General features: G+C 43.0%; 1 protein-coding gene across 2 annotated transcripts in view; it reads right to left on the reverse strand.

The window, feature by feature from the left end:
- Nucleotides 1–1,836: 1,836 nt before the first annotated feature.
- SGPP1 (sphingosine-1-phosphate phosphatase 1) overlaps nt 1,837–25,953 on the reverse strand; it is a 56,056-nt gene continuing 31,939 nt past the window's right edge. Inside the window, exons 2-4 of one of the 2 annotated variants that reach the window (XR_008314265.1) lie at nt 24,564–24,653; nt 5,937–7,750; nt 1,837–5,874 (exon numbers count right to left, since the gene is read on the reverse strand). Coding sequence is in view for 1 of the 2 variants with exons in the window: in XM_053287443.1 (XP_053143418.1) it covers nt 7,199–7,750; nt 24,564–24,653 (642 nt within the window). In the remaining variant the exon portion in view is untranslated. Of the gene's footprint in view, nt 7,751–24,563; nt 24,654–25,953 lie in introns of both variants that reach the window. The other variant, XM_053287443.1, reaches the window with a different exon arrangement.

The raw sequence follows: 25,953 nt of genomic DNA on the forward strand, positions 1-25,953 counted from the left end.
TGCCCTGATAGGAAGGCGAGAAAGCAGGTGCCCAGGCCAAGAAGTTCGTGGCCTCAGCTCCTGAAAAGACCATCAATGGCCTGAGACAACAAGGCTTTGTTAATCTTATGTAATATGTTTATTTTTGATACTGTAAACTGCTTTGGATACCTTTGCAAAAGTGAAGCTGATTCTCCTTCAGCAAGGATGGTTCCTCTATAAGTTTAATAATGATGGTTGACATACTGCAGTAGGTCTGAGACACTTCTAGGCAAATGCCACAAAGTATATAATAAAATCACCGACATCTACAATTTTTCCTCTATTACCTGTATACATTACCTGGACATCTGTCAACTGAAACTAATATTTCATGCATCTGACGAAGCAGGCTCTACTCTATGAAAGCTGATGCCACAATAAGTCTGTTGGTCTTTAAAATGCCACAGTGCTCTCTTCGGCTTTTGCTCTAACGCAGCTATCCCTCTAAAACACATTATTGTACATCTTCAAGGGTCCCACTTTCTCTTTAAGATGCACGACAGGCATGGCTCTAAGTCCAACATGCACAAAGGATTTCTATTCTTTTCTATAGAAGAAATAATCAGTGGGCACAAGGGATGCACATGAACCTGTTCGGCGGTCCTTTTCCGGACTGCCGAACCAGTTTGGAGGCCCAGCATTTGGACCAGTTCAGCAGTGAGAATGGGGGTCACCTTTAAGGAGCAGGGAGGGTGCCCTTACCCACCCACCACACCACATTTCCGCTACTGCCAAAACCATTGGCACGGTTTTTACACGCGTCAGGCACTTCCAGTTTTATGCTGACTGGGGCTGCAAGGAGGTACGAAGTAGCCTCGCACCAGCAGTTTCGACGGCAGCACTAGCAGGAGAAATGCAGTGGTGTGGTGGTGGTAAGGGCACCCTCCCTGCTCCTTAAAGATGACCCCACCACCACCAAACAGTCTGCCTGATGGTTCATGCACATGCCTAGTGGGCACACAGGAATTGTCCTTGCATAGGTGGAGTTCTCCCTAACCCAGCAGAGCCTGGCCTGCCAGAAGTCAAAGTGAGTTGGCACCTCAAGTGGCAGATTCTGAGCACCACTGAAAAGGCAGCAACATGTCTATTTTAATGTTGTATGGTATATGTGCTGCTGAAGCGATGTTGTCATTTTACAACTAGGGACAGGGGTAACCTTCTCTAAAATAGGGATTTCCAGATGTGTTTGACTAAAACTCCCAGCATCCCTGGCTACAATGGACTTTGGCTGGGGATTCTGGGAGTTTTAGTCAACATCATCTGGGAAATCCCTGTTACAAGGAAGACTGGCGGTTGGGGGGGGGTGTCTCAAGCACAAAAGTATCTTCGGTTGCTTTCTTCTATATTCCACAAAAGTCAGCAAGGTACTCCTAAAAGGCAAAATGGCTTACCACTCATCAGGAACCTTTTTTCATGCAAGCACATCAAAATCATCTGAACAGGCTCCTGGTGAATTGTGCTTCAGAAATGCAAAGAACTCTCAGCAGAGGAGCTGTATTTCAATGAATGAAAATTCCATGTGGCATCATCAAAGTGACCCACTTGAGCTTTCCTTCCATGAAGGTCAATAAGCAACCATCATATTAAAGCTATGCAAATGTATTTATAGTTGGTAACTGCTTCCAGTTTTAATATTTTATTTAATAATTTGGTCAATGAAAATACTCCAGGGACTTGTGTTATTGAAATGTTATGAAAATATAACCATAGAATTGAATTGCAAATCAAGTGTTGATATGATCTAAAAGGTAACTTTCAGTAACGACCCCCATTCACACTGGAACATTTTCATGTCAGTTACTCAGGCATCAAATGCAAGATTCTAAGACTTAACTTTATTTTCAAATAATATAGATGTACTTGTGATCCATGGTTAGAACTTTAAAGTTCAACCTAACACAATTCTTCGAATACATACTAAAAATGTGGAATGGGCTGCCTCCTTTTGAGAGAGACACATGCAGTGTTTTAAAAAAGCATACAGAGTAACAGCAGAATAAACTACAGTGCATTTTTAAAAAAATTCTGGAGATTGTGACAGCACACTACTATGTGTACAATGAAATGAGCTCTTTTAGCAAAATTGTTTCTTTCTGCAATAATAGTTTTAATAGTAGTAATACAACTTGAAAAAATAAATCCCACGTAAGATTGCAAGTTATTAACTTGCAACACTCATTCCCTGTATAGCCCTTTCAACTACCCATATTAACATTCTTTATTAGAAGAGAAAAGCCAAGCCATTAAATGGAAATGTCATATAGAAAAGAAGGAACCTATAAATATTATTCTCCCTCACTGCTGTGCTTTCATTTAAAGTTATCTGCAATACCTCTTCAAAAACATACCTGTTTCTCAACTGCTTGCTAAGAACATTCAGGTGCGTGCAGAGAACTGTATCATTACTGAGCTTCTTTGAATGTACATTCAGCAAATAACCAGCTGCCATACTGTGTAATCCTATGATGTTTACTCAAAGGTAAGCCCCACTGACTTCGCAGCCTAAGCAACCATAAGAAAAAAGTACACTAGTACTGAATCAGGATATTTTAAAGCAAATTCCCCTTTAGCAACTATCTACAATGAAGTCCGTGGTTTACAAGCAATCAGTCGACAAGATTCAAAGAGTTGCTCATGAAAGCAGCTTGCCCTGTGAAACTTTTGATGTTTTTTGCCCTTTGGGTGGATTCACACAAAACAGCAGCTAGTAAAGTAGGAGAGAACTGCCAGTTCCCAGGGATCACCTGCTCCCGGTACTGCTGCCTCTTCCATGCTGGGCACACCTTGCCAACAGTGGGTGGAGAAAATGCAGTGTTCCCTCCGCTACCCAGCATTTGTAACCAACATTTTGAAGTTGGGCAGAGAATGTCAGGCAACAGAGGAGACCCAACTTTCTCCACCTGACCTTGGCAGGTTCATATGACATGGGAAAGGCGGCAGTACCAGGAGCATGTGTTCGCTGGGAGCTGACAGTTTCCTCCTACTTACTTGCTGGGGTTATTTGTGAACCCATCCTTTGAGTAGCAGGCCCCAATCCATTTCACAAACTGCTTTTGCATCTCCCTTCTGTTTCAAAGTTGGCATCAGTCAAGGGAGAAATGCTATTCAGACGAAAATAATAATAATAATAATAATAATCCCAGTTAGGTTCACAATGCTAGTTTTACAGTTCTTTGGATCCAGGCCAATATTTTGGAATACAATTTGTAACAGCACATAATCATAATGCACTTTGGGAACATCTTCAAATATACACACTGGAAGATAACTTACTAATTGCTACAGCAGACAATGCAGAGAAAGGCAGTGCTTTTAATAAACCACTTGTTTAACACACCACGAAACAGAATTAGCCCAGTTCAGACATAACAATTCTATGATTAGCTGGGCTGGAAGTGAGCCTTGTTCCTGCTCCTTTTTCTTCCTCCCCTTGTGCAATAGTAATCCTGCTCAGTACGAGAGGAACTGCAGGTTCAGACATTTGGTGTATGTGCTTGGCTGAGGAGTCAGTGGGGAGAAGCTACCATCTGTGGGATTATGACTGAAAACCTCTAAGTCAGAATCTCCCCTAAACGTAATGATACCTAGGTTACGGGTTTGTTAAATCTCCATTTCCCACTACATCCTAACTGGGAAACTGATTTGAACATTGCTGAAGGCAGTGCTCAAACCAGTTTTCTGCTTTGGATGTCATAGAAAATGATGGTTTAAGAAATCAGAAAGCTTTTGATTCGGCTGAGTATGTGAGGGGAGGTGGAAAGAGAACTTGTGGGCACAAGACTTCTTGTAAGGTTGCTGGACTGGGATTGTTATGTCTGAACTGAGTCTTTTGGAGTTCATAATGAAGCAAAGAATCCAAACCCAAGTTCACATCAACAAAAGAGCAAGGACATCAAAACAATGCATTTTCCCCCCTCCTTAGGATAAAGGTTCTGAATTGACACTCCACAAAGATGGTAAATCATCCATGTCTTACTGGAGAACTGGAATATCACAGTAGCAGCACCTGAGATAGTGAAAGACTGGATCTGCAAGCCACATCTCATTTCAGTTAAAAGCAAAATGACCCATCAAGTTTAACAGTTGTGGATCACACCTTGTATAGGTGAACTTTTAAAAATCATGGAGCCAAAACGAAATTCAAGTCAATATTCTGATATATTTTTTTAAATGAATAGTAACAAATGCTACCAAGAAGAAGAGTGCATTGGCGTCCGACTGAAGGTTCCAGAGAGATATACAAACTCAGTTCAAGCACTCATCAATACTGCTTTTCAAAAAGATTCAGCTTGAAATTTTCCTGTCTTTGTTTTCATATGGACAGGACAACTCAGACTTCAGGGAACAAAAATGCTCTGGTTCCTCATCTTCCTCCTTGCAGCTCACAGTGCTGCAAATCAGACTTGTCTCCATACTCTCCACAATACTTATTTTCATTGGGATATGATGCTGCCAAAGAAATTATTAAACAACGAATAGTGGATATGGAGAAGCAAGTCGATCTAAGTTCTGTTGCCCCAGTAGTATTCCAGATGGCTTCCCAAACTACCCTCAGCCAGCTGCGTACCTCACAAATTTGACCACTCTAAATCAGAAGAGAGCTTTCTCAATGGTGCGGTTTAATGCACTGCCTTCTGCCATTTTGGATGGCAGATTTAAGAAAATACTACTCAGGAACCGGCTATGTCCATGCGGCTCAGGCAATATTGAAACCATTTAACATGTTCTTCTATATTGTTCATATTATAGGAACATTCATATGCCTGAACCACTTTTTAAAAATATGCCAAGTCAATCAGAAGAATACTATATCTCCTTCCTTCTGGCAGACCAGTATATAGCCATTTCAGCTGGGGTAGTAAGAGTCTGTGTGGCAGCCTGTAAAATGAGACGGGAGCAAATGACTAATTGCAAGTGAGATCTCCGTATACTTTGATGTCTATTATCTAGCTCTGTTGTTTTGATCTTATTTTGTTTTATCTTGATTGTTACTTTTATTTTTATTTGCTGATTGCTGGTCACTGACCATAATAAATACATCCATTCACTTGTCTCCAGAGATTCCCGGAATCACAAGCCACACAAGGTGGTCTGTCAACATGTCATAGAAGAACCTTGGTTTTCCTCCTCATTTTTCCTACTCAACAGTTTACCTACATGCTACATTAGGCAGCACTGCCTTAGATTAATCCACTGTAATAACAGCTCCAAGAGATTGCCTTTGATAAGTCTGGAGAATGGCTAGCACCCCCAGTGCTGCTCACACAAGGGCACTGGCCATTTCCCCGGACCCCTCCTCCTTGCTGGAGCCCCCAAAGTTGTCCAAAACAAAGTTGTTCTGAGGACTGAGGGATCCTTAACAACAGGGTGGGATGCAGCACGGCTGGCTGCCAGGGGAAGGAGGAATTCCTAGAAATCCAGCAGAGACCCGCCTGGTTTCTGGGAACATCCCCCTCTTCCCCTACAGCCACTCATGATGCATTGAACTCTGTTCTGAAGAGTCCCTCTACCCTCTGGAATGGAGGAGCGGCAGTGAAGAAGAAGAAGAGTTGGGGGAAACTGCCTCCACAAGCACAGTTAGTCTAGATACTACTCAATGTTTTCAAAGGCAAAACTGACACTAAAACACTCCATTTCCAGAGGGATGGATAGAGACGTATTCAGCATGCATTGCACCTCTCTAAAAACTTGGGAAACACAGTTAACCACTTGCACTATGCAATGTTGGTGTTTGCTTCTTCCGAAGCCAGTGGCTGATGTGCTAAGGGAGTGCTGATGCAGCAAGAGGATTAGAGCAGCAACACTTCCAGACCACTGTTCCCTCTAACAGGGATTCCCAGATATTGACTACAACTCCCAAAATCCCCAGCCAAAGGCCACTGCATCTAGGGATTCTGGGAGTTGTAGTGAACAACATCTGAGAATCCCAGTTAGAGGGAACACTGTTCCAGACTAACTGCACTGGTGCACCAGGAAAGAGGCCATTTCTGACAACCTCCCCTTGTCAAAGAAACCCTCTGGGCAGCCCGCAGGTATGTATGTTTGGATGGCACAAAGGGGGAATCCCCTCTTCCCTAGTGCCGTTATTCTGGAACTGCTGTGGTTCTGATCCTTTCACTGCACCACCATTTCCTTTGTAAAGATGTCAACCAGTATTGTTAAGATGCCTGATTAATCTGAAGAAAATGAGCCTGAAGAAAATGAATGGGGCGGGGGGACCTGAAGTTCAAACATGCATGGTTTGAATCTGTAATTTTTAATATTATTACTTTTGGACACTGGAGATCTATATTATAAATTAAGGTAATTAGCAGGAAAATGTGTTCTTTGAACATATAATGCACTTTAAAATATCTATAAAAAGGAATTAAGCATCCGTTCACAAGCAGTGAACTTACACATTCAGCTCATTCCATATTCATACTTTTTAAAATATAAGATAATATCTTTATCCTGATTAGTTTTGTGGCTAAATACATTTTAAAATATCTGCCTGATTCAGTAAAAATTCAAGATAAAGTTATGGACTTTTATATATATAGATATATACATATCACAGTATATGGTGCTTTTTAATTTAGCAACAGAAAGGCACAATTATCAAGCCAAAAAATAAAATAAAAATAAAAATACAGTACCTGGATCTACTTGGGTTGTATTCACAAATTTAAGTTCTTTAGAAAGTGGGAAAGAATCTAATATATTCTTTTTTGTAAGATCTCATTAGAATAGCTTTCTTCCTACATAAAACATGTGGAAGTGCAGAGGTGCAAGAAAAACAAGCTGTTCCATTATATCCGTTGTGTCCAAAGACACAAATAACTTAATATGAAATGGCTTAAACTGACCACAGATGGAACTTTTGAATCAGTTATAAACATACCTGTTTTAAACATGCCCAAAAGGGGGGGCGGGGGGGGGGTAACATGTATAGTCCAAGGCATCAACAGTATAGATGCATAAACACACAGAGACAGTTTTCATGTTGTTACAACAGTAAGACTAGACATGGCATCTCTCACCCAAAGCTAGTCCAACCTTAACTCAACATCAAAGATTTGAACTTTATTTTCTTGCCACATATTACTGTAGCAGCAACAGTACCTAAAGTACATCTCTCAGACGATGCATCTTCTCTCATTTAACTGTCCATCTGAACACCGAACACACACCTGCATCAGGACAGTCCCATTATGCTAAATAGCAAAGGAATAATGAAAGTCAGCGAAAATCCCACCATTCCATAGGTACAATAACGGTAAGGCAGTTCAACCTCCATGCGCTGACGGGCTTGTCGGATATCATCACAAGGTATACGGAAAATTTTACAAGCCAGTGGGATTGTGACTTTTTTCATGCCTGCTTTTGTTAGCAGCAGAAGCACCACTCCAATCAATAACCGCAACATGACTTTTCCAAAGAGAGTCACAGTGAGGGAGGGAGCCAGTAAGGGGAGTGCCTCTGGAGAAGGATCTGGCATTAGACCCAGCATGTAGTTTACATGAGAGCCACATGCAACCCCAGCACCACAGCCCAGGATTTGAGCTGTGTCCCCTCGTGATGTGCTCCAGGTGTCTAGAGTGAAAGAGAAAATCCCAAGGGCAAGATGGAGGCTGATGATAATTAGTGGCGCATACTTGTAGGATAAGTTGAAGCTGTCAACTAGGTCCACAGCTGGAAGGAAGACCGCCAAGATGAGAATAGCATACAAGAATCCAGCAATGACGTCCTATTGTGCACACAAAAAAGGGAAAAAGATTAAAATGATGCTTTTTCAAGATCATTACACCTGTATAGAACTAAAAAAATAAAGACTTTGTCAAACATTTCCTACCCACCCCACTCTCTCTCACACACACCCATCTTCTAAACACAATACCAGAACTACAAGGGTACAGGATCAAAGAGCAAGGACAGGAGATAAACACATCAGTGATATCACAGTCACCATCCAACAAATACCCATCCTGCAGACACACACACACACACACACACACACACACACCCCTACCTACACCTCTAATACAGGATGGATGTTTTCCAGGGGAAAGGTTTTTTTGGTGTTTTTTTTAAACTGTGCCAGAGTCCGTTCTGGATAGAAGAGTGGTGTTGTTTGGAGGACAGAATGTTGAAATAAGTTGGATGGAGGGAAGATGCTGGGAAAAGTGGTGTGGCTACCTCCTAGGGGGCCCATGATCAGTAAGTGAGCAATCACCTACACCCTTTTTTTTTTGTAGGCAGTTGGACCATTAGACAATGAGGGAGTGAAAGGGATTATTAAGGAGAATATGGAGATTGCAGAAAAGCTAAATGAGTTCTTTGCATCCATCTTCATGGCAGAGGATACTGAGCATATGCCTGATCCTTAACCAGGCTTTTCGCGAATGGAGGCTAAAGAACTGAGTCAGATAGAAGTGACAAGAAATGATGTTCTAAACTATCTGGAAAAACTGAAAACTAACAAATTGACAGGGCTGGATGGCATCCATCCAAGAGTCCTCAAAGAACTCAAATGTGAAACTGCCCAAATCCTTGCAAAATATGTAACTTATCCCTGCAATCAGGCTATGTACCAGAGGACTGGAAAGTAGCCAATGGAACACCGATTTTCAAAAAGGGATCCAGAGGTGATCTGGGAAATTACAGGCCGGTTAGCTGAATGTCCGTTCCCAGCATGGGATAAATTTGTAAAGGATAAAATTGTAAAGCACATAGAAGACCAGGCCCTGTTGGGAGAGAACCAGCATGGCTTTTGTAAAGGTGAATCTTGCCTCACAACCCTTTTGGAGTTCTTTGAGAGTGTCAGCAAGTGGTGATCCAGTTGACATAGTATACTTAGACTTACAAAAATCTTTCGACAAAGTTCCTCATCAAAGACTCCTGAGAAAACTTAGCAGTCATGGGATAAGGGGACAAGTACGTGTGTGGATTGCTAAGTGGATGAAGGATAGGAAACAGAGGGTAAGGATAAATGGAGAGTTTTCACAATGGAGGGAAGAAAGAAGTTGGGTTACACCAGGGATCTGTTCTGGGACCAAGGCTTTTAAATTTATAAATGATCTATCTAGAAGTTGGGGTAAGCAGCGAGGTGGCCAAATTCGCAGATACCAAACTCCTCTGCGTAGCAAAATCCAAAAATAGATTGTGAGGAGCTTCAAAAACATCTCTCCAAACTAGGTGAGTGGGCAACAAAATGGCAAATGCAGTTCAGTGTTGGCAAGTGTAAGGTGATGCACATTGGGACAAAAAACCCCAACTTCAAGTATATGTTGATGGGATCTGAGCTGTTGGTGACGGACCAGGAGAGGGATCTTGGGGTCATGGAGGACAGCTCGCTGAAAGTGTCGACTCAATGTGTGGCAGCTGTGAAAAAGGCAAATTACATGCTAGGGATCATTAGGAAGGGGACTGAAAATAAAACGGCTAATATTATAATGCCCTTATACAAAACTATGGTGCGGCCACACCTGGAGTACTGTATACAATTCTGGTCACCACATTAAAAAAAAGGATATTGCAGAAGTGGAAAAGGTGCAGAAGAGGGCAACCAAACTGATCATGGGTCTAGAGCACCTTTCTTATGAAGCAAGGCTACAACACCTCGGGCTTTTTAGTTTAGAAAAAAAGATGACCACAGGGAGACATGATACAGGTCTATAAAATCATGCATGGTATGAAGAAAGAGGTTAGGGAGAATTTATTCTTCCTCTCACATAACACTAGAAACAGGGGTCATCCCATGAAATTGATTTCCAGGAGCTCTAGGACCAACAAACAGAGGTACTTCTTCACACAACACACAATCAACTTGTGGAATTCTCTGCCACAAGATGTGGTTACAGCCAACAACCTGGATGGCTTTAAGAGGGGCTTGGATAACTTCATGGAGGAACGATCTATCAATGGCTACTAGCTGGAGGACTAAAGATCACCTCCAACCTCAAAGGCAGGATGCCCCTGGGTACCAGTTGCAGGGAGTAACAGCAGGAGAGAGGGCATGCCCTCAATTCCTGCCTGTAGGCTTCCAGTGGCATCTGGTGGGCCACTGTGCGAAACAGGATGCTGGACTAGATGGGCCTTGGGCCTGATCCAGCAGGCCTGTTCTTATGGAGCACTTGCTCCGCCAGTGCCTCCACTGCTGCAGCCCACCACTTCGCAGCCCCCACTAACTGCCAGCGTTTTCCTTGGCCAGCCATATGATAGAATGACATCATCATGCAGTGATGTCATATCATGTCAGCTGGCCAGGGGAAAACATAGGCAGTCCTGCTGGCAATTAGTGAAGGCCACAGCAGCTGGTAGATGGGTGAGAACAAGGTGAGTGGGGGAGCAGGGCAAAGGAAAATGGCAGCCCTAGAAGTCCATGTTCTTTGAACGCAGCTGCACAACGGTAGCTCTGCCCCCGGCTAGGAGGATGGAATGTAAGGACAGAAAAGTCCATGAAATTTGTTCAGCTAGTTCAGATGGAGTTTTAGGATGTTGAAGCATAAGTAAGATACTAGGTTGCTGTTTTTTTAAATGTATATACCACCCCAAACTTGTCTCTGAGCAGTTTGGTTAGGGGTATACCCAAGGTTGTGGGTATATTGCAAACTTGAACTCCATTAAACAAGTGGTCTCCCTTGAACATCACACGCTTTGAGCACCAGCTCCAAAGAGAAGCCTTGAATTCAGTGAAAAAGAACAGCAGGTTTGTGATAGATGTTAGCAGGACACTACAAAAATATAGGAAAGTCAGTTTGCTGGCCCCAGTTGTAATATAGTAATAATAAAAATCTGTGCCATATGCAAGATGAGAGCAAGAGTGCTTCCACATCTCTGAAAATGTATTGTCTGTGTAAGCTTTTTGAAGATCACAGGAGTTTCATGACTGAATTTCAGGATGTCTACATTTTCACAGCAAGAACCAGAAAAAAATTGTCCTAGATGTGTGTGTTGGTGGTAGTGGTGGTGGGGGTTTCCCTTGTGCCTGCATCATTGTATTGCCATGTTTATTTTTTCTCTATATGTACAGCTGCTAGCAATAAAAAAGGCTGTATTTGTTTGAGGAAGGAAACCAGTAAACACCCAATTATCACCTGGTGATGATGAAGAAGCAGGACCAAAGCTTTCCTCCCAAAGTTTTCCTCCCTAGATGGGGTCCCCATGCTGTTTAACATCTACATGAAGACTTGTCATCGGGAGACTTGGACTGAGTTGTCAGCAATATGAAGATGACACTCAGCTTATCTCTCCTTGTCGCCTGATACTAGGGAGGCGGTGGATGTCCTGAGTGGGGTGGGGGTGTGTGTGTGGAGGCCGTGATGGGTTGGATGTGGGCTAATAAACTGAAATTGAATTCGGAGGTAATATTGGTCAGTAGGAGAGTCAATCCGGATGAGGTGATTCTACCAGTTCTAGATGAGGTTGCACTCCACTTGAAAGAGCAAGTACGTAGCTTGGGGGTATTACTGGACCTGGATCTGCTTTTGGAATCTCAGGTGGAGGCGGTGGCCAGGGGTGCTTTTGCACGGCTTCGGCTAGTGCGCCAGCTGCGCCCCTTTCTCAAGAAGGCAGATCTGGCCACAGTTACCCATGCCTTAGTCACTAGGGGTGTGCAATTCGGATTTTCGGGTGATTCGGCTCGGACCCGAGCCGAATCACCCCCGTTCTGTTTTGTGCCCGAATCTGGGTCACCCGAATCACCCTTGATTCGGTTCGGATTCGGATTTAATCCGAATCCGAATCGATTCGGGGGGGTAAAAAGGGGCCCAGGGGCAAAATTTTGGGGTGGGGTGGTAGTGCCCAATGGGTAGAGTCTACCACCCCAATTTCAGGGGGATTGGGCAAAGTCCTGATTTTTTGTGAATTTTTAAAGTTTTAGTGACTTTGGGGCAGTTCGGGGGCATAGCATGGGATTTGGGCAAAAGGAGTGGGGTGGGGTGGTAGTGCCTAATGGGTGCAGGCTACCACCCCAATTTCAAGGGGATTGGGCAAAGGGCTGATTTTTGGTAAATTTCTGAAAATTTCATGTCTTTGGGGCAGATTGGGGCATATTGGGGCAGAAAGTGGGGGCTGGGGCAGAATAGTGGGGTGGGGTGGTAGTGCCTCATGGGTGCAGGCTACCACCCCAATTTCAGGGGGTTTGGACAAAGGGGTGATTTTTTGAGAATTTTTGAAGTTTTGGTGACTTTGGGGCAGTTTGGGGGCAGAAAGTGGATCTGCCCCAAAATAGTGGGGTGGGGTGGTAGTGCCTCATGGGTGGAGGCTACCACACCAATTTCAGGGGGATTGGGCAGAGGGCTGATTTTTTGAGAATTTTTGAAGTTTGGGTGTCTTTGGGGCAGATTGGGGGCAGAAAGTGGATCTGCCCCAAAGGAGTGGGGTGGGCTGGTAGATAGTGCCTGATGGCTGGAGGCTACCACCCATCCCCAATTTAAGAGTGATTGGGCAGAGGGGTGAATTATGGTGAATTTATTTGTATGAAGTTTGTCTTCATAAGGTGAAGTGTGCTAAATTGATTACTTCCTCATATTATTCATAGTAAAGGAAAGTGTGTAAAAGTGAAAGTGGGGTCATGAGAGTTGTTTAATTGAAAAAAATCTCATTTGCTATGATAGAATGAGAATTCACACCTCAGAAGTTTTTTCTGAGGTGTGAATTCTCATTCTATCATAGCAAATGAGATTTTTTTCAATTAAACAACTCTCATGACCCCACTTTCACTTTTTCACACTTTCCCTTACTATGAATAATATGAGGAAGTAATCAATTTAGCACACTTCACCTTATGAAGACAAACCTCATACAAATAAATTCACCATAATTCACCCCTCTGCCCAATCACTCTTAAATTGGGGATGGGTGGTAGCCTCCAGCCATCAGGCACTATCTACCAGCCCACCCCACTCCTTTGGGGCAGATCCACTTTCTGCCCCCAATCTGCCCCAAAGACACCCAAACTTCAAAAATTCTCAAAAAATCAGCCCTCTGCCCAATCCCCCTGAAATTGGTGTGGTAGCCTCCACCCATGAGGCACTACCACCCCACCCCACTATTTTGGGGCAGATCCACTTTCTGCCCCCAAACTGCCCCAAAGTCACCAAAACTTCAAAAATTCTCAAAAAATCACCCCTTTGTCCAAACCCCCTGAAATTGGGGTGGTAGCCTGCACCCATGAGGCACTACCACCCCACCCCACTATTCTGCCCCAGCCCCCACTTTCTGCCCCAATATGCCCCAATCTGCCCCAAAGACATGAAATTTTCAGAAATTTACCAAAAATCAGCCCTTTGCCCAATCCCCCTGAAATTGGGGTGGTAGCCTGCACCCATTAGGCACTACCACCCCACCCCACTCCTTTTGCCCAAATCCCATGCTATGCCCCCGAACTGCCCCAAAGTCACTAAAACTTTAAAAAATCGCCAAAAATCAACCATGAACCGAATCACCCGAATTTTTTTTGCCCGAAATTCGGGTGATTCGGCTCGTGTCCGAAAAAATTCGGGGGACATCGGGGGTGATTCGGTTCGGCCCCGAATCACCCGAAATTGTTCGTTTCGGGCACAGATCGTTCTGTGCCCGAAATTTTTTGCACATCCCTATTAGTCACATCACGGCTGGATTACTGTAACACACTCTACGTGGGGTTGCCCTGGAAGAATATCCGGAAACTGCAGCTTGTACAAAATGCGGCGGCTAGGGTTCTATCTGGAGCTGCACGGTGTGATCATAGCACACCTATTTTGAACGAGCTGCACTGGTGACCAGTGTGTTTCCGGGTCCAATTCAAGGTTCTGGTTTTGACCTTTAAAGCCCTTAACGGTTTGGGCCCGGGATACTTGAGGGACTGACTGCCTGCTCCCAAGGGTTGCTGCCCGCTTGACGAGATCATCTGAGGGGGCGCTGCTCCGGGTGCCGACAATGAGGGAGGCTCAGTTGTCGTGCACGTGGGACAGGGCCTTCTCTGTTGCTGCCCCTAGACTTTGGAATGCTCTCCCAGTGGTCATTCGCTCCTCGGACTCCATCAGTTTTTAGAAAGCTTGTTAAATCTTGGCTTTTTATCCAGGCCTTTACATGATTGTATTATTGAGGCTTGTGTGTGTTTTCATCCATGTACAGTTTTTATGTTTGCATTTTATATATTTTAAATCAGATTTATTATATTTTTAGCTTAATACTTTTAACTGACATTTTAATTATAGGTCTTTTTAACTTTTGTAAACCACCTTGGGATTGTTTTAATGAAAGGCAGTGTGTATGTATATAGATAGATAGATAGACAGACAGACAGACAGACAGACAGACATTACAATAAAATAAAAATAAATAACAGCACAACCCCAAATAGTGGCTCCCAAGTACTAGGAAAGAAGTGTGGGTACATCAAAAAGCAGGGAGCGAGGCACAAGTGGACAAAATGTGTTGTGTAGTTTACAGACACAAAAGCAGCAGGAAAAGGGCATAACTACAACTGAGCAAGGCCAGGGGGGACGGACAGACAAATGTCTCTGGGCCCCTGAGGGAAGGGGGCCCACTGGCTAGGCTCTTCACTCTCTCCCTCCCACCTCCCCAACCTACTGGCAGGATTAAAAGATCCTGACTGGAGGACTCAGCTTCAAAAGAGATGAGCCCTCTCCAGGAGACATACATATAGCTAGCTATATAAATATTTATATTTATATTTATTTATTTCTGAGTGAGGGGAATGCACATGTGCAAGAGTGTGGGTGTGAGAGAGACAGAGACGGCATGCGTGGGGAATGATATTATTTTTATAGGTGTGAAGGAATGTCATGCCAAGAATGTTTTATTTTTCACCATGTCGTTACACTTCTTTTGCAGCAAAAACACAGGGGGAAGGGGGAGGAGAAGAAGGTGGAGAGGCAGGGGCCCATCTTAATTTTTGTCCCAATGCCCATCCAACCTTGCTAAGCCCCTGCAGCAAGATGAGATGTACCACAAAGAGAACCAAAAAGATCCCCCACTAAACTTTCCAATGAGAAAGAAAAGAATAAACACAATATGATAGAGTATTATATTGTATTGGTCACCATGTGGACTTCTTCATTCACATTTTCACCTTATGGGCCCCATGGCTCCATTTTGATACATAGTTTGTGGACTTTATCATCTATGTGTTGTATTCATTTCCACTATGGTCCCAGGGGTGGAGCTACCGTTGGGCAAACAGGTTCAAAGAACCCAGGCCGCCACCAATCGGGCCGCGAGCGCGGACCCAGATGAGGGGGCGTTATTTCAGTCCCAAATGGGGCCACACATCCCCGTTTGCAGCCTAAATCGGCCTGTGCCGTATTGGCAACGCAGCCAGAGTGACTCTCCCTGCCTTAAAGGCTGGGAGAGCCGCTCCTGGTCTCGCTGCCAACGCAGCGGGCCCAATCAATCTTCCTCCCAAACGGGGCCGTTTAGGAGAGAGATAGACTCGCGCTGCATCTCCCCGACTTTAAGCCAGCGAGAGTAATTCCGGCCCACGCTGCCCAACACAATGTGGGCCGATCTGCTTTCCATACGGGGCCGCACGGCGCCGTTTGGAAGGGAGGCCACGCCCCCGTGTCTGACGTAAGACATGGGGCGTGGCTAGCTGGGCCCCGTATCTGACATCAATGTGGAGGGCGAGGCCAGGGGGCCACGGCAGCAGCTGCACATGGGCCGCTGCCAGCCTCGCTCCACTCCTGTATGGTCCCTATTGCTTCTTGTTGACAATACAATTGTTCTGTCCATATTCATCAACTGATCTATACTGAATATATTCTCTACAATAGTTATACTCTATCATATTGTATTTATTCTTTTCTTCCTCATTGGACAGTTTGGTGGGGGAACGTTTTGGTTCTCCTTTTGGTATATATGTATAGATCCCAGTATGCTATAATTTTTGCTCCTTACAAGGTGAGATGTGATATTTATCTATCGATATCTATATACCACCCAAAACTTAACCCCACAGAATCTTAAGCAAAAAAACCCCAAATCACCTCTCTCTTATATAAATTTGAGCTTGAAAAAGTGAAAGCCCACACCCTTCACACCTTCTTTAAGGGGCCCAACTCTCATTAGAAAATGGAAGGGAAATAACAGAATGTTGGCAGAAACTTGAGTCCATTGTTTTCAAATGTTTCCTCTTTCTAACTGAAAAGATAAAACAGCTGGCCTAACCAAAACACGATTTTTAAGCTATGCCAGGAGGAAGTTTCACTTCAAAACAGTATCATCTATGCATAACATACAAAAGGAAGACATGCTGCTTTTTCCAATACACAACTCTTTTGAATACAGAAGCTCTTTTAGCAGGGGTAAAAGAGCAAAGAGACACCTTTTAAAAGTGGTGATTGTCTTTATTTAGCAAGGGGAGAGCAACTGGCCCTATCCATCCCCAACACAGCATCCCTCCAGTGGTGTCTATCTTATATTTCTTTTTTAGACTGTGAGCCCTTTGGGGGACAGGGAGCCATTAAAAAAAAACATATTATTTATATCTATGCCAACCACTTTGGGGACTTTTGTTGAAAAGTGGTGTCCAACACACACACACACACACACACACACACACACACACACACACACACTCGTAACCACTGCTTGGGGGGGGGGACAAAAGCAGAAACCCACTTTCATTTTCTTCTGTATGTAGCAACCTCTCAGCTAGGGTACATTAATGTAAGGATCAGCAACTGCAGGTCTCTGCACCAAATATACTGCTCTCTTCCCCAGTAAGGTACCAGCAGGGCTCAAATTGCCAATCATATATAGATATAGATATATGGTGGGGGGGGGGAGAGATGCTGGGTCTTAAATCATTTTGAAGTGTAAAGCGACTATAGCACCTTTCACTACACTAATATTTAATTAGCCTAATTTGCTTAAGGAAAGGAAGCTTCTGAGATCACCCGGCAGAGAGAGCGTGAGAGACTGTCTGTCAGTTCCACAATGCCTGGACCAATATGAACCAAATTGAATACAGTTGTAGCAACACATAGGGACACCTCAACAGCATAAGTTTATGATGATGTCATCCACCCAGATTCAAGATGGCAGATGCGTAAATGTTTGATGCACAAGTGGTCTAACTTAGGGATGTGCAAGAACTGGTTCCATGCTCCTTTTCTGGAGGGCCGAACCAGTTCAGAAGTCCAGCGTTTGACTTCCAGGCAACATGGCATTGTGACTTGCTCAGTCAGAAATGTTTGGTTTCTGCAGCAGTGATTTTAGATCTGCAGAGTATTTTCTTTTTAGATCTTGGAACCGGATATGCAACAGAAATACAGATGGTGCAGACAACTCGATTCCCAGTCCCTTTTCTTACAGTTACATCTTCTTCAGGGGGAATCAAGTACAGATGGGCAGCGATTTTTTGGCAAATTCTCTCTCGAGGTCATAGAAGAGTGTTCATATACATGTTTTTGGATTCAAAATAAGTTTTAATGTATCTCTTTCTTTTTAATGACCTTCACTCTGGATTAAGATAAATGAGGCCTGGTTTTTTGACAGTTCTTTCAAGATATACCGTTAGGAGTCCGTCCGCCCCCCCCCCTTTCTCTCACTTTTAAATTTTTAATTCAGTTAGAGATAAATAGCATTTGATTTTTCACTCTGGATTAAGATTACTAAGACTTGTTCTTCTTACAATGCTTTCAATATATATCTTTACGAGTTTCTTCTCTCTCTTTTTTTAACTTTAATCGGGTTATAGATAAAAAGTGTTTTAACACACATTTCTTCAATTCTGTAGTTACTTTTTACATGCTTTGAATTATCTACTTAATAACTGGTAGCCTAGAATATGAATCAGATATACAAAAAGAATATAAACCAATGAGATCCAGGTTTAGCAATAGCACTTTCATTTATATACCGCTTTATAGCCGGAGCTCTCTAAGCGGTTTACAATGATTTAGCATATTGCCCCCAACATTCTGGGTACTCAATCTGATAGATATCTGTACTTATGACGTATTGATATTTCTTATTTCTTATTGTATTTGGCAAGTTTGCCTGGCTGGATATGACAATCTTTTGTTTAAGATATGGTTGTATTCTGCAAGTTCAGAGATGTATTTTGCTTTTGTTTCTTTTAATTGTATCTAATAAAGACCAATAAAATAGTTTAAAAACCAAAAAAACAGTAGTCCGGCATTTGAGCCGGTTCAGAGTCGGGGGGTTCTTTAAGGGGCAGGGAGGATGCCCTTACCTGCAGCGATGCTTTCCCTCCGCTGGCTCCCTGCCAAAAGTCTCAGTGTGGGGCTGCAGTGTACCTGCTTGCAGCCCCCATGAACGTTGTACCGGAAGTGCCAACACATGTGCACAGCATTCACTGAGGCTGCAAGCAAGTACGCTCTAACACCACACAAACACTTTTGGGGAGAACGCCGGCAAGGGGAAAGCAGCGGGGCAGGTAAGGGCATCCTCCCTGCCCCTTAAAGGACACCCCCCACCTCCCAGGAGAGCACAAACCAGTTCGTGCACATCACTAGTCTAACTTGTGGACCTTCTGATGTGAACCAGATTTGGTACAGTTGTAGTGAGTGACACATAGGGACATCTCAACGATTCAAGATGGCGGACATGTGAATGTTTAAGGCTGAGGTAGGCTAACAAGATTTCAGGTAACAAGATTGAACTGGGCTAACAGCATACAAGATTTCCACCTCCCATTTTATTCTCACAACAACTCTGTGAGGTAGGTGATACTGAGAGTGTGTAGCTGACCCAAAGCCACCAAGTAAGCTTTGAGGCTCTGGAGACGTGAACTCAAGTCTCCAAGGTGTAAGTTCAACACACTAACCACTACACTTCACTGTAAACATTTATAGAGTCGTTAAAAATGTTCTGAATCTGTATCTTTGTATAAACTATTCTAATTTTTCTCACTATGTGCATCTCTGAAAAACCACAAAGTTGTGCTTCCACTAAAAAATAAATAAATTGCAGTGATGGAAGAGAAAGGGATGCAGTATATAAGTTGGTTTAGCCAGATTTATTGTGCATTTAAATGAACAAGGATACGCAAAGCAAAGGACCAGTTCACACAACAGAAGTCTTCAACATGACCATTTTCAGACTTGTGATTGCCTGCACCCGCTTCAAAGAAACAGCATATGAACCAGAAGTACAGGTGAACCTTGCCACTAATAAATGGCAGCAATTGCTTCAATCGCAGGAATTGCCACAAGTTTGCAAATGTATGTAACAGAGTCGGACATGCTTTGAATTCACATGCTATTTTCTCCATGTGAGTAATGTAGCAAAGCAGAAGCTCATTTTGGTGAGGCAGCTGCATGCAAAACAGAACAGAGTTTGTTACTGCTGTGCAATGTAGACTTTGGCCTGAAATGTTGTGGTGGGGGGTGGGGGTGGCACAGCAGCAGCACTATTAAATATAAGCTGTGGGAATTGTCCAGCCTCTTGGAAACATGTTGCGACAAAAAGCATTACAAACTCCATAGAAAACAAGGGGATTAAGAACACAACAGCCCTGCTAGATCAGGCCCAAGGGGCCCATCCAGTCCAGCATCCTTGTTTCCCACAGTAGCCCACCGGATGCCTCTGAGAAGCCCACAGGCAAGAGGTGAGTGCATGCCCCCTCTCCTGCTGTTACTCCCCTGCAACTGGTATTTAGAGGCATCTTGCCTCTGGGGCTGGACGTGGCCTGTAGCCACCGGATTGGCAGAGCTGAGGCATGGAGAATCTGTCTGTTAAGGGGGCAATCTGATCCAATTTCGGGGGGGGGGGGAGTGGAGAATGACCAGGTTAAAGGAATTTAATTGTACTGAATGGCCAGTTCCTCATTTTCAACTATGTTTGTCAGGGTTTGTTTTTAAAAAATTTTTAAAAAGAAATACAGTGTAAACCAGAAAAAGGAGATCTCCTTTTTGCTTATTTAATAAAAATCCCTTGTGCATTCATGAAGTTATGAGGTTTCAAAGTGGGAAACTGCAAGTAATGATTGAAAGTATGTTCTGTAAGGATGAGAGGGGCAGAGAGCGGACATGCTGGCAAAGACCTTATTGGCAGACGGACTGTTCTAGAGTGGAGCCTGCTTCTCAAATGGAAAAATGATGATTTCTGGACTAAGCAGGCTTGCAGAAATCAATAAGGGGGTATCTCTTATTTAAAAGAAAAGCTGCTCTATGCATCAGCTGCTCTATTCAAATGGCTTCATCAATTTATATTTCCTATTTGTAAACTGTGTAAACATTTTCTACATGGTTAATTATTTGCCTATACTGTGACTTCAGCTGTAGCGAAGAGTGATTTAGGGTGCTACTTTGAATGAGTTTTCTGTTATACAGTTGCATATTTTGCAGTCCGTGATAACAGTGGAATGTGCTGCAGGGCTGTCATAAGTCACTGTGTCAGCTTTAGTCCCCACCACCCTTGGGTCAACACAGATGTAACAATGGACTATTCTGTAGACTATACTATATTGCTAGTGCACGTGCTGAACTACTGGACAATCAATAAAGTTAACAAACCGAGATAGGATGAACATATTAAAAATGGCCTACTTTACCTCACTGATGTTAAGATGCCTGAAATGCATTATGTGGCTTCCAACATATTAGAAGTACAGTAAAGAGATTATTAGAGAGCCACAGTGAAGTTAAATATCTACCCCCTCCATGGGCTTATGTAATTTACTGAATTTCCTTTTTTTTTAAAGACATTTTAGGATTTTAAAATGAACTAGAATGGTTTAAGCCAATTTAAGGTTGTGTATAAAAATGCTTTAAAAGGGGGAAAGGGGCTCCAATTTTAGTAAAAAGATTACTGAATGGCTCTTTAAAAAAAAAAACAACAATCTTTGTGCCACAAAAAGGGGATTTATTTATTTAGCAACTATCACACAGGGTTAAGACTAAATTCCAAAATGCAGAGAATATTGACTTGTAACTTTACCTCTGGGCCAGACTGATGAGTACCAGGGAGAAAACATTAATATTTTGTCATCAGTTTCATTCTTTTCCTAGCTTCTCTATTGGATCTGAAAACAAAGTTCATGACCTTATTTATTTAATTGATTGATTTATATTTATACAAACTATAGTTTGAGAGAGAGAGAGGCCTCATGATGATTCTGGTCTCCAGACAAAAACAAACATAATGAAAAAAAACAGCCACACAGTTGCGTTTTTTGTGCACTTTCCTACATAGTATTCATTAATTCATCAATATAGCACTATCTGTGTGCAGGGAGCCTACACAGAGGTCCCTGTCCCAAAGGGGCTCTCCCTTCTGCCTAAAAAGAGGCAGAAAGGAGAAAACTAAGGAAGGGGTGAGAAATGGGGAGAATAATAAGGAAAACACATATGGGGAAGGAAATCTGTCTATTTCTTAAAGAACTTGTCAGCATAGTATAATATATAATATTATTTTAATATAATATGGAAGTACTTTTTCACAAGTGCATAATTAATCTATGGAATTGTCTGCCACAGGATATGGTAACAGCTAACTGAGGGGAGACATGATTTTTTTTTAAAAAAAAAATCGATTTATATACCGCCCTTCCAAAAATGGCTAAGGGATAGAGGGCTATAAAATCATGCATGGTGTGGAGAAAGTTGATGGAAAGAAATCTTTCTCCCTCTCTCATTACACTAGAACCAGGGATCATCCCATGAAACTGAATGCCAAGAAATTTAGGACCAATGGAAGTACTCTTTCACACAACACATAATTAAGCTATGGAATTCTCTGTCACAAGATGTGGTGACAGCCAACAGCCTGGATGGCTTTAATAAGGGTTTAAGATAAATTCATGGAGGGCAGGTCTATCAATGGCTACTAGTCTGAGAGCTATATGCCACCTCCAACCTAAGAGGTAAAATGCCTCTAAATACCAGGGAAGCAATAGCAGGAGAGAGGGCATGCCCTCACCTTTTGCCTGTAGGCTCCCCTGAGGCATCTGGTAGGCCACTGTGGGAAACAGGATGCTGGACTAGATAGGCCTTGGGCCTCATCTAGCAGGGCTGTTCTTATGTTAATATCCTACATGCAGGCTTTAAAAGAAAAAAGAAAAAGGCTGATATCCTGACAAAGGCTCCATGTAATGTATGCAGGGAAAGGATGCAACTCACAGGTACATAATTGCACACTAGTCAGAGAGCTTTGCAGGGGGAGGGGAGATCGGCAAAAGTTGCCCTCCCCACTCCCACCCTGTGCCACACTCAAGCACCCATGCTCGAGGATGCTACTGCTGCGGTCATGTTTCCTTTCAGTGAATGTACACAGCTTTAGTCAGGATGTCAACCAGTGTCTTTAAAGTTATGCATTTCTTAGTCTCTTACACCAATCAGCTGGCTAAGATATATATGACTGTTTCTTTAAGTTGCTTAAAAAGATGTGACCAATAGGGATATTTTAAAACAAGCAGTCAACAGAAATGCCTTTATGCACATGTATTCGATACAGGCCTTGAAAAATTTAATTTAGCATGTGACTGGTTCCTCCTTTTTCTTTCATTCCAAGTTGCTAACTAGAATATTTTAAGAGACTGGTACCAGAACTCATGCTGGATTAATGACAAACATATTAACCTCAACAAGATTATCAGTAGCTACCATAGGCATAACTGGGGGGGCAGGGGGGGCACATGCCCCAGGCGCCATTGAGGTGGGGGCGCCATACCAGTCCCTGCCACCCCCACCCCATTGCCCACCTGCCCAGCCCCAGGGCCCCTCAGCAACTTGCCTCCAGCTCCAGCTGATCGGCAAAGAGGCCTAGGATCGGCAAGGCCTGCAAACTGCAGAGCTCTTCTCTCCCCACCTCTCAGCTGATCGGCGGGTGGGCGGGGCTTCCAGAGAGGCCTCCGAGTAGGCCTCCCTGAAGCCTGAACTCGAGTAGGCCCCAAGCAAGGAAGGAAGGAAGGAAGGAAGGAGGAAGCAGGCAGCAGACCCTCTGCCCAGACCAGACCATCCAGAACAGCTATTGCTAGGTAGGCTGTGAATTCCTTTTTGTGGTTACCCCCATATATAGGGATCTGCTTGCCATAGGGCTTTGATATGGGGGGGGTGGGGCGAGACTGAGAAGTCTCTGAATATTTAATTTAAAACAGACTGGAAAATGTGCTGGCTTTAAAAACAAAAACTATCTAAAAAGGCCTATAAGTGGCTTGTTTCATGGCAGAAAATTACAAACACTTCTGGAACAAGTATATTTTATTTATTTTCATTCATTCATTCATAAATGCACTTATGTTCAAGTTGTTTTGCAGTCCAGAAGTGTCCAACCAATTTCAGTGCTTGCCCCGGGCGTCGTTTTCCCTAGTTACGCCTCTGGTAGCTATGCATCAGCTGCAGTATCACAATGGGGAAAAGACTGCCTAGAGTGCAAGAGGCTGTTAGTTCAAATCTCTGCCTGTGTGCTTCCCAGACTGTGTCTAATAATACATTTGTAGTCACCTATATTGGACAGCAGTGATATAGGGAGGTGCTGAAAGGCATCATCTCATATCATAGAAATTGAATGAATGAATGAATGAATAAATTAATAATAATAATAATAATAATAATAATAATATTGTGCAGGAGGTGGCACTGGTAAACCACTCCTGTATTCTACCAAGAAAATCACATAAAATGTGTTCGCTGGAGTTGACACCAACTCGACAGCACAATCTTTCCTTTCTTTATGTGTTGGGAACACAGTAGTAGTCCTACCGCAACATTATTGCAAAGTAATGGAAACTAGCATCAGTTCTAACAGTTTAAAAGATGGCAGCATAAGCAATTAGCTATTTAATAATAAATGGATATCCTTTATAATTTATTGAAACATCCAAATTAATGAGAGAAGTTGAGTTAGACTAGTTATTTTGTTTAGTATTAATATAATATAAAAAACCCAAAGCAATAAGACCCTGATCAGTAAGTATGTTGGTTTGGGGGACACTCTGAGAAGCAAGAGTAGAGGTTTTTTTATTAATTGATTGATTGACTGATTGCTCAGAGCGGTGTACTACATACTCAGGTTTCTCCTCACAACAACCCTGTGAAGTAGGTTAGGCTGAGAGAGAAGTGACCGGCCCAGAGTCACCCAGCAAGTCTCATGGCTGAATGGGGATTTGAACTCGGGTCTCCCAGGTCCTAGTCCAGCACTCTAACCACTACACCACGCTGGCTCAGGTATCAACAAGCCCATGTCTCACCGGTCCCCTCACCATGATCTGCTGGCAAATCTCAATGCCACAGACACTATTCCTATACTGCCCCATGTGCTCCTTCTCAAAGCCAGATTTGTTCAGGATCCTCAAGTTGCTGATCCCTCCTTTAAATAGAGAGATAAGGACATTTGGACTTATTTTTTATTTCTGCAATATTACAGAATGGGGGTAACTTGGAAGAAGAATAAGATATTTCAATTTTTTACAAGTCCATTCTGAAATTCAGTATCAAGGTAGATACATCAGAACAACAAAGTGGGGAGAGGGCAATCACACACACACACCAAATCACACAAAAATGTAAACCAATACTGTAGGAAAAGAACACAACTTGCTTGTAATTGTGGTTTTTAGCAAACATGATTTGTGATATTTTACTTACCAGAATTGAATGCATTCCCATATATATTCGACTAAAGCAAACCAGAGCACACCAGCAAATGGCAAGAATCACTCCATACATCAAAGGAAACTGGGGCAGCAGCAGGGTGGGGAGGAGAAAAAGAGAGAGAGATTACATTGGACCAGTTAGAGATGAACAGTTTATTGTCAAGTCATTTTCAACAGACCAGATCATACCAAGATGGACCTTACAAGCAGCTATTGTTAAATTAATTCTGCCATCAATTTAAAAAACAAACACCTAAACATAAGTATCGTAACCATAGTTAAAAGGTCAGGAATGAGCCAAGGACTTGCATGTTTCCTTTCCCCTACACAGATCCCATCACCTCATCACCCTTCATTACGGTGTATTATCTATTATTTATTTCTTTAAAATATGTATAACCTGCCTTTCCTATACAAAAAAAATCCAAGGCAGCTTCCAATAAACATTTAAGACAGAGTAGAAAAATGATCAATTAAAATTTATCTAAGAACAAACCTGAGAGTTGATGTGGTGTAGTGGTAAGAGACTGATTTGTGAATCAGGACTTTCCTAGTTTGGGTCTCACCTCTTCCATGAATTCACCAGGGCACTTTCCAGATTAGACCCTGCAACGGGTTCACATAGTATCTCTGAAATGTGCTTCCACACTTGCTGTGTTGTGACATCGCAGTCCCTATGCTGACTGCAGGATGCTGTTCTGCCTTGTTTCGCTGTGACATAGTGCTATCACACTGTATATCCGGCATAAGAAAGTTGCTGTTTTTTCTGCTCATAGAAACTAACAACCAAAAAAGCCAGCAACTGGATATACGATGTGATAGCACTATATCGCAGCGATTAAATTCGAAACAAGGCACTGGAAATATGAATGGCACCCTGAAGTCCGTTTAGGGACTACGGTGTCACCACACAGGAAGTGTGGAAGCACACTTCAGAGATATGATGTGACCCCGCTGCAGGGTCTAATCTGGAGAAAAGTAACCCTAAGTGGTGAAGTGGGGAAATGCTTGACTACCAAGCAGAAGGTTGCTGGTTCGAATCCCCGCTGGTACTATATCAGGCAGCAGCGATATAGGAAGATGCTGAAAGGCATCATCTCATACAGTGCGGGAGGAGACAATGGTAAACCCCTCCTGTATTGTACCAAAAGAAAATCACAGGGCTCTGTGGGCGCCAGGAGTCAAAATTGACTTGATGGCACACTTTAGTTTCCATGAGACTGCTCCCTCTGCTGTTTTCGTTTTAATGTGATTTGCCTGATACGGGAGCATTTTCCTGCTGTTAGGCAGCTATTCTAGAAGAAGTCTAAAAGAACTGCACTGGCTGCCGAAAGGTTTCCAAACGAAAGTGCTAGTTACTACCTATAAGGTCCTTAAAGGCT

The sequence above is a fragment of the Hemicordylus capensis genome, chromosome 1, assembly GCF_027244095.1.
Source record: "Hemicordylus capensis ecotype Gifberg chromosome 1, rHemCap1.1.pri, whole genome shotgun sequence".
NCBI classification, from domain to species: Eukaryota; Metazoa; Chordata; class Lepidosauria; order Squamata; family Cordylidae; genus Hemicordylus; species Hemicordylus capensis.